Consider the following 9,543-nt stretch of genomic DNA (forward strand, 5'->3'; position numbering starts at 1 on the left):
GTAAAGAGGATCGCGCTGCTAATGCAGGTTTAGGGTCCCCCCCCCTCCACCACCAGCCACAACCACCACCAGCTTCACCACCACCAACCACCTCCAACACCTCCACCAGCAGCGTGAGCGGCAACGCCACGGGGTTGAATCTCTTCACCTTTGACCGCCGCGCAAGTGAAAGGGCGTTTCTTTTTTGTGTGTGTGGGAAATTTTTAGTTAATATTCTTGGGTCTTTCGGTAAAGTCATTTTCTTTTAACCTATCTACGTGACTTTACAGAAAGACCCAAGAATATGAATTTAAGTCAAGATTTAAATGTGTGTGTGTGGGGGGGGTGAGCGTTCTGTTTTTAATATGCAGTATGGTGACAAATGTGATAAAAGCTTAACTTTAAATATACACATTATATATAAATATCTACACGTACAGCCCTGATTCCCAGCGCTAGCCAGCGCGGGTTTGTGATAGGCGGCGGGAGCCATAGACAAGCGGAGCGGAGTACAGCACAACAAAAGGACTTTGGAGCAATGCCCTCTGCTAACAAAGTGGGCACCCCCACCCCACGGGTGTCACGACAACGGCGTCTCGATTCCGTTCGAGCGATCCGATTCTCGTTGCGTTCGGGTAACAGCATTGATGCGCGGTCGGCGATACGGAGGAATCGCGCGGTGGCTCAAAATCGATTGCGCGGAATCGTACGCCGGTCGTCGTTCTACAAAACGACTATTTCCCTTCAACGTGACTTTACCGAAAGAGCTAAGATTAACACACACACAGTAAAAATACCACTTTTAAAAAATCGAATTGGCTAAAACGAATCGATTCCTGCTCCCCCTACCACCTCCCCTCCTCCTTTGAAAAAAAAACAACCAATGGCGGTTCCGAGAATTGTCCACCACGTGACTCGAAATGGACAAATGGGAGGCGCAAGCCACACCCCCTTTCTCCCCCCTCCCCTCCCCCCCACGTGCTCTAAGGTCATCCCAGCGACACGTGGTGCTGCGTGCGGCTCTTGCCACTGCTGCCGCTGCCGCCTCCTCTCCAGAGACGCCGCAGGTACCAAGATGCGCGTGTGGCTCCGTCTACCCCCTCGGCCTTCGCCTTTCACTCGGCGACGCCGCGGGAGTTCGCGTCGGCTTTGTCGGGTGTCCGGTGTGTGTGGCGGCGGCTGTGTTGGGATGTTGGGTGTTGCAGCCTAGACTTGAGTAGGCCTCGCTGCGCCCTCCCGCTGTCGCGTTCAGGGTGCTGAGAATTGCCTTTGCGTGTTTTAATGTGCGCGAGTACTGCTATACATTGGATGCGGGCGTTTAAAGATGTACGATCCGTTAGTCCCAGCGGTGTTTTCCGACGTCGCGATTATCAGGCGCGAAAGCTTTACGCGTTCTTTTGCGTCTCCCACCAGCCCGCACTAGACCACGCACGATCGAATAACCCCTACGACCCACACACACGGAGTGGGGGCAAGGCCTTCGTCCTGCAGTCGATTGATAATGGCTCTTGTCGATGGCGATTGTGTATATGTGTGCGCGTAGTGTAAGCTATGTATTGTATCATTGGTAATCGGAACAATTAAGGGACTGCGTTGCAAGGGTGTTGCGTAAGTCCAAATTGAAAACATCGCCATTGCTCGGACCTCCAGCTTCCTTTGTGAAGCCATACTCACGACGGACGGTGGTGGCTCACTTGAACATTAATCGCGCGTGTTCACAATTAACGCGTATCATCGACGAGGGCAGAAGGGGGGTCGTTTTTTTCCGAAGGACCACGCGCGGTCGTGAGTTCAGTTCCGGTCAGGGGTTCGACTCGGCTCGCAACATCGTGTGTGTGTGTGCTTGGTTTAAACCGAGAGCAACCAACCTCTGTTCTCTGTGGGTTCACCCCCCCCCCCCGGGGACTTTTGAATTTAAAAGCAACGATCTGCAAGCGGATGAAGAACGCAAGCCAAGTAAACGAATTGAAATTGTTTTTTTTAAACAACGGTTTTATTACACAGGATGGGATTCCTGCAGTCACGAAAGCTTCACACGTTTTTATTAACTACGTTTAACTCGTGGTCGAGAAGGACGTCAGTGGCGCGCCTGAGTCACGCGGCGCCTGCGTTTTGTGCGAGCCGATTCCACAGTTTAGGGACCGCGGCGTTTTTGACCTACACGAATATATATAAATAATAAGGCGTCCATACAAAATGTAAATTGCTTTAAAGTAGCGAATCAATTGATGCCGATTTTGATACAGGCATGCATTGTCACCGGATCTGAGTACGTGTGCAAAATTGGGAATTGATTGGACAACAGGAAGTAGACTAACTTTTGATTACAAGATTTGACCACGACACAGCTTTCAAGTTAAGTAAAACCGTTGAGAAAAAGACTCCCTCCCCCACGCCGTGTGAGGATTGTGTGATGGAGGTTGTTTCACCATACTTGGGGGTGGAGGGGGTTTAGCCCAGAGGGTCTGCCCAGGATCGACACCTACAACACTCTAGACACTTTTTTTTTGTTTGAGCTCTATAGCTCTCTTACAGATCGACCTGGCCATCACAAATGGTAATTGAACGAAGTGGCTCATCATCGTGTTGACATTTGTGAGCAGCCAAATACTCCGAACGCGTGATGTTTATTTTAAATTTGGAGAGAAAAAAAACGGAGGACTCGGATAAATATCCACGCGACCACGGGGAGAGAGAGACACGCAAACTGCAAATATACAGGCGTCGGGATCGAGCCCACGACCTCCTGTATACCACGCAAGGTAGTTAACATCTCGCCACCGTGGCGCCCCTGACACTGATTGATGTTAGCCATGGCCAGGGATTTGAACCCAGATGGTTCATGGAGCATTGCTCCCCGCCCCCTACATAACATGGAATATCGCACTTTTTTTTGTTTAAAGCCTGCTATATGAATTCAGAATTCCCATGACAAGGACCAGTTTGTTATTAGTGCTAGACCACTGTTGACCTTCAACAAAGTTGTGCTCATTTTATCGAACTTGATTGGGCTCTCAAACGTCGACTAGAATTAAAATTCGCCTTAGAACAGAGTGAAAATGCTCTGACCAATAGTGCCACCGGCATATCAATATATAGGGCAACTATAATATACTTATCGACTGGAGGGTTGATTAAGTAGGAGCTTATCCCATGGTTATTACCGACTCCCGATTGTTGGCATCTTCGTTTCGTTGTCATCACTGCTGCTACGGTACCGCAGACCTCGCTCACAATGGCTCAGCAGCTCAAGGACATCGCTGGGAAGATGGGGGGCGCCCCTCGGGGTCTGGGCACGGGGCTGAAGTTGCTGATCGGAGCAGGGGCCCTCGCCTATGCTGCTAAGGAGGCGACGTACACCGGTGAGAGGCAGCTGTGCTCGTGTGATTGTGCGACGCGTTGCGGCTTCTGAGACTGAAGTGATGAAAGCAAGCCCGTTTGTGGCAGAGTAATATGGATTGTGGCATGACAGGACTGAGGAATATTCATGTTTTGTGACGATTGATTTTTGTTTTGCTCATCTCACCCTCTCCGGACATAGTGGATGGTGGACAGCGTGCCATCATCTTCAGCCGCCTGGGAGGCATTCAGGAGAATACCATCCTGGCCGAGGGGCTGCACTTCAGGTGAAAATCTAACTCCGCATTCACCCTCGCGACCCACTCAACTCGGTCGTCGCCGCCCCATACTACTCAATGCCAGCGGCAGCAACAGCTCCTGAGACACTATTGGTTTTGCGTGCGCGCCACCGTTTGCCAAATGATGATGCAAAGGCGAATGCGAGGCTGTGACTCCGCGTGCCGGGCTCCCGGGCCGGTTCGGAATCTTGGCCGTTTCTTGCAAAGCTTGGCGATTTGGTCGTAAAACTGAACCGACAGCAGCAGCCGGGGTGGCTGACGCACTAGCGGCGACGTAGAGCTCGCCTACGGCCCACGGCGGCCGTCCTACCGAGAGGCCACGGGGGCGGCCGTCCGGCTGGACTGCGCACAGGGGACAGCTGTTAGCCCAGACGGGAGCCCAGCGACGGGAATCGCTACAGCAATGAGCGCCATTCTTTGGTAATCTGATGGCAAACGGTGCACGGGAGGCGATTGGAAGACCGGGAACAAAAACTTAGTCGGAGTGTTGCCTCCTTGTGTAATGGCTGCTGTGTCTTTGATACTCTCTACAAATGTGGTTTCGCTTGTAATTTTTTTTCCTGTTGCAGGATTCCCTGGTTCCATTACCCGATCATTTACGACATCCGAGCCAAGCCCAGGAAGATTTCCTCGCCCACTGGGAGCAAAGGTGGGAGCATGCATCCTGTGCTGGCTCAAGCCAGTGTTGTTTTACGCAGTTATGTTTTGCTATTATAAAATCCAAATAAATGATAGCCTATGAACGAATTGACTGAAGTGTGCCCCATCATGTCAGAATAGAAGGCAAGTTTGAATCTGGATAATGCTTGGATGCATGCCAGATTATAATTATCATAGGTGGCTATGTGGTAGTGGTAAATTATAGTAATCGGTAAGGAGCCTTATTAACAAAAGGTTAAAACGCATCTCTTACAGATTCCATCCAAAAACCCAAGGAGGCCAAACCCCAGTGCCCATTGCTTCACCTGCCACAAGTGGCTGGTGGTGGTGAACAACCTCTTGACCTTGACCCCCCCATATCCCACTGCGGTACACAGACCTGCAGATGGTGAACATCACACTGCGCGTGCTGTCGAGGCCCGACGCCTTGAAGCTGCCACGCATGTTCCAGCAGCTGGGCCTGGACTACGAGGAGCGCGTGCTGCCCTCCATCGTCAACGAGGTGCTCAAGAGCGTCGTCGCCAAGTTCAACGCCTCCCAGCTCATCACGCAGCGCGCGCAGGTGTGTGTGTGTGAAGCGGGGCCCGGGTCTCGTGGTGGCGCGTGGCAGTGGGTGGTGGCGGCCCTGGAGCTGACGTTGTTGGGTTGATAGTGAATGTATATGTATGTTGAACTTGCATCGTACGGAGCCAACCGTGCTGATCGGAGGTGATAGTGGTGGCGACGGCGATTGTGGTGGTTGGGATTATGGTGGTGGTTGGGGTGACGGTGTTGGATGGGGTGATATTGGTGGTGGTCATGTTGATAGTAGTGGTGTTGGAGGTTATAATGTTGGCATCGACAGTGATATTGATGGCTTTGATGGTAATAGTCGTGATGGTCGTGTTGATGGTGACGGTATTAGTGATGATGGTGATAGCGGTGGTGATGGCAGTCATGCTTGTGACTGGTGGACACTGTGGTAGGGCGGTAGCAGCAGTAGTGACGGTCGCGACGGCCACAGTGACCGAGCCTTTGCTCCCACGCGACCCCCCCCAGGTATCCCTGCTGATCCGCCGCGACCTCAAGGAACGTGCCAAGGACTTCAACATCATCCTCGACGACGTGGCCATCACAGAGCTGAGCTTCAGCCGAGAGTACACGGCCGCCGTGGAGGCCAAGCAAGTCGGTACGTGGCTCCACAAACCCACGAGGCCCTGCTGTGGATCCCCTTGGCCTCCTGGCCACGTGCCGCTCCGATTCCACATTTGTCTGCTTGCCCGCCGTGTCTAGCCGGCGCCGAAAGGCCAAAGCGGTGCAGCCTTTCGCCGTGACGGTACCACGCCGCTCGGCGCCAGAGCAACGTTTCCTTCGCAGACAACCCTGGTCTCTCGCCATGGGTCTCGGGCTCGCATGACAAGGAACAGCTGCTGCTGCTGCTGCGATTAAAGGCCGTGATAATTCGGGGCAGTTGTAGGGAGATCATCGCCGGAAATCGTTAAACCTGCCACACATTTACCATGAGTAGCCACGGAGGCCTGGCACGGTAGTGGCATAGAGCGGGGTTTCATCAACTGGTTGGCCAGCGGAAAAGAGGTGGGCCGAGAAGGCTCCAGGAGTGCCCCGCCGAGACAAAGACGTACTGATTTGTTGAAAGCGATGAGACGTAGAGGTGACATGAAAGAGACAAACAAGAGTCGAGAGAGACCTGGAGAAGAGGTACCGCTGAGCGAGTGCAAGTATGGAGGTTATGACACCAAAATGAGGCGCGGTGTAAAGCATGCGAAACGCTCGTTAAAAAAGGAATTGGCCAAACATTCCAATGAGGTATCTTCCCGAGAAAGTCTTGAGCCCTTGGCGGGCCTTTCCTGGATGCAACGTTGCAGTTTGACACGCGGATTTGTTGGCGCTGCCCCATCACATTGCACTTTTTTTTTTCCCAGGCACTCGGGTTTTTCCCAATTCTACCGAAATACTCGAGAAAGGGATGAGCCGAGCATCCTTAAAACGCAGAGCTCTTGAGGGAGTCTCGAAGCGGCTCGGTGAGGCTTGTCGAGGTGAATATTAAATGATGCCGTGTCATTGTCGTGTTTTTGCGGTGTTGTTGTTGGCTCTGTCTGCGTGCAGCCCAGCAGGAGGCTCAGAGGGCTCAGTTCTTTGTGGAGAAGGCCAAGCAGGAGCAGAGGCAGAAGATTGTGCAGGCGGAGGGAGAGGCTGAGTCGGCAAAAATGATATCCTTTGATTCTGTGGCTCGGCGCTGCATCGATAACACCGCTTCCCGGGCTCAAGACGGAAACCTGTTGACTCGGCTTGCAGTTGCATTTTGCCCGGGCGGTGGCGGCAGCGCACGCCCGTAAACCGGCACTGAATGCGAGGGTTGGTGGATCGCGCAAATTGTGTGTGCATCTAAAACTCCCTTCCCATGGGTGTCGAGGTAAATGGACCGAGTTGGAGATAGTGGAGTCTGAGGAAAATGAGCTGCCCGGGGTGCCCTCCGCCCCCTGAATGAGCCCTGGTGTTTGGAGGACGCGCGCGTGACACACCGAGTTGCGTGGCAACGGCAGCCGTCTGCGTTTTCCTCAACAAGCCGCGTGCACATCGGCGCGTCGCTGAGCCAGAACCCCGGCTACCTCAAGCTGAGACGCATCCGCGCCGCTCAGAACATCGCCAAGACGGTAACGACACTTGGGATTGGGAGGGGGCGCACGCAGGCACGGGGTGGGGGAGCGATTGCCGGCTTGCGAAATGAAGGAAGGTTTGAGAGCGGAGTGCACCGGCAAAGGGAGATAGCCCAGAAGATGAAAGGAAAGGTGTACATGGGGACTGTTGTTCGATGAGTTGTCATGTATGTATGTTTGAACTTATCGTACCGTACGTAGCCAACCGTGGCAATCGGAGGTGTGGGAAAGGACAAGCTTAAACACAAAAAAGCAGTTCTAAAGAAACGAGTTGTCTAGATTTAAAAGTATGTTCGAAACACGAGGCACTTGGGATGAACGCCAGGAAAAAAGAGAAGCTGGGAGGGTGGGCACTTGAGTCATGTGGGACTTTGAAGATGTTGGTGTTATGAAAGTGTAGTCGGGCAGAATGGAAATCCGCTAACGGGACGGTGTCGCTCATCGTTTGTGCCCCTTTTGCAGGTGGCCGCCTCCCAGAACAGGATCTACCTGAACTCAGAGAGCCTCATCCTCAACCTACAGGAGGAGGGCTTCGACAAGTACGTGCCGTTCGCGAGCAGTCGCGCTCCGTCCCTGGGACACAAACACAAAGATCCCCCCGTTGTAGCCTTTAGCAGACTGTTGGGGCAAGTGCCCTCAAGGTACACGAGGGGGTCGGTGGCCAACACCGCTACTGGCTGCCTTTGTCTCCCCAGTGGCGATGATTTTACACAGCGCACCAGGTACTCTTTTGAGGCCGAGTCGACCTAGGGGAGTCCCTGGACGGCACTGCACAGTCGCAGCAATGGCGACTTCTCTTCCAGTATTATGATAGCGATGCTGTATGAGCTGTTCACGGTGTTTGTGGAGGGGCTCCTGCCTCTTAACACCAGGCGGCCAAGAGGTATTTGCTCAAATAAGGCTATACCCTGACCATTGAGACTATTGAAGTCGAAACCCATCCGGAGCTGTCCTTCCAAGACAAATGCACTAAGACCACTTTGATCTGGAAAAAGCTTTATTGGCTAGTGGACCCAAATGTCATATTTTGGTTCAAATGTGGTCTTCCTGGTTAGGTGGCATGTTTATAAAGGATGTGATCAACACGCGGCCTCTAACCTACAAAACCGCACTTGCATTACGAATGTCGTGGCCCAGTGGTCGTGGGTTTGCCGTTTGTTGCAGAGGTCTGTTCGAAGCCGGCGGCCGCCCTGGTCAATGCTGCAGTATTAACCGTAAAATACGACGCGCCCGCTGCTTTGTAGTGGACATCAAAGATCCCCCTGACGTCGGTCAAAACGAGTCGGCAATTGTGTGCCGCCACCGCCGCTTAATCGTGTGTAAAGCATACATTCCGCTAACTCCTACTGTTCTTTTCTTTTCTGTTCCCTCCATGGTGACCTTCGCGCTGGACACGAATAGAGCAAGGTAAGTGGAGTGCCGTTAACCACAACTCTTGCCAACTCGCGCTCTCCAGCCAGTCAACGAAATTACGACACGGAAACAATTTAATTCGACAATTGATTATCTTCCCTTTGAATCGTTTCTCTCGCAGATGTTTTGCGCCATTAGCATAAATCTTTAGACCGTCAAGTCCATTTGCGAGTGGTTATAAAACAAGATAATTGATTCTTACGCAAGCGAGTGCCTGTATCGTGAGCAATGAGAGTCCACGTATGCATAGTTTCGTGCATTCTTTGTCCGATTTTGTCCTCCCGTCATGTGCCTTTTCAATCTTGGCGAAAAACCGTCAAGACTGCGGGGCTGGACGGGGGGAGGGGGGGGGGATGTATGAACGGCTTGTTGATGTCTCTTTGTTGTGTGTTTGCAGCAACTTCCTGTCGGTGAAAAAGAAGTGAGTCGAGTGAAACCTTCCTCATCCCAACCCGACACAGAGGAGGAAGAGGGACACCTTGGGGGAGGCAGGGGGGAAACGCAGCCTGCGGTTTTGTCAGTCGCCGTAAAAAAAAAAAGCCGCCTCTGTTTTGAGCCGCGCTCGTTGGCACTTGAACGAGAGGGTGAGATTTGTCATTTAATTTGGTTCTCGGACATTGGATGAGTTCCGGGTTCGGGTCGGGTGTTATTTCGAAGCGTGCGTGCACTTGGGTTCCTGTTTCCCCACCAGGATTTGTGACGGCGATGACATGAATCCCGTCATGATTCCAACTGCACTTCCTGGCATAATCTTGGCAGGTGCTGGCAGGCCATGTGATGTTCACACGGCATTGTGACATCATAACGCCTGGGCACATGAGCACTTACATGTCCGTGTTGTTGGATTGCCCATTCATCTATCTCTGCGACTATCATCTCTTGGTGTGTCGCTCTCAAGAGCGAAGCCTTCGTCCGCTTCACAGTTTAAGTCTGGATTAATCCAATCATGACTTTGCCAGTGTGGAAATAAGTGGCCTATGCTGCAAGTTGGACCTCTTGATGCGAGTGCAGGGAAACTGATGTCCTGCTTCTGAGGGACGGGGCCTATGAGATTAAGGTGATGGGTAACCGCCCCATGTGGTCAGTCTAATTGTGAAATGTTCAAGTTCCAAATAAAATATGGCTTACACATTCTTTCCTGTGTGCAAAGAATACGATTTATATTCACAATGGTTTTATTGTAAAGGTGATGTGAA

The 9,543-nt window shown here is 52.2% G+C and overlaps 1 protein-coding gene across 2 annotated transcripts; it reads left to right on the top strand.

Moving 5' to 3' along the window:
• Positions 1-908: 908 nt before the first annotated feature.
• On the top strand, positions 909-9,481 carry PHB2 (prohibitin 2). 2 transcript variants are annotated; one of them, XM_076070274.1, is made up of 10 exons: positions 909-1,046; positions 3,203-3,341; positions 3,521-3,605; positions 4,187-4,266; positions 4,655-4,839; positions 5,316-5,445; positions 6,384-6,487; positions 6,854-6,931; positions 7,397-8,341; positions 8,745-9,481. In XM_076070274.1, exons 2-9 carry the CDS (start codon positions 3,215-3,217, stop codon positions 7,682-7,684), a joined length of 1,077 nt encoding a protein of 358 aa, XP_075926389.1. In that variant the 5' UTR covers positions 909-1,046; positions 3,203-3,214; the 3' UTR covers positions 7,685-8,341; positions 8,745-9,481. The 2 variants fall into 2 exon arrangements, with proteins under 2 accessions (XP_075926389.1, XP_075926390.1); XM_076070275.1 differs by having other exon boundaries at positions 963-1,052; positions 3,201-3,341.
• Positions 9,482-9,543: the final 62 nt, after the last annotated feature.

This window comes from Petromyzon marinus, chromosome 28, assembly GCF_048934315.1.
Source record: "Petromyzon marinus isolate PM22_M1 ecotype Great Lakes invasive population chromosome 28, UKy_Petmar_22M1.pri1.0, whole genome shotgun sequence".
In the NCBI taxonomy this organism is placed as follows: Eukaryota; Metazoa; Chordata; class Hyperoartia; order Petromyzontiformes; family Petromyzontidae; genus Petromyzon; species Petromyzon marinus.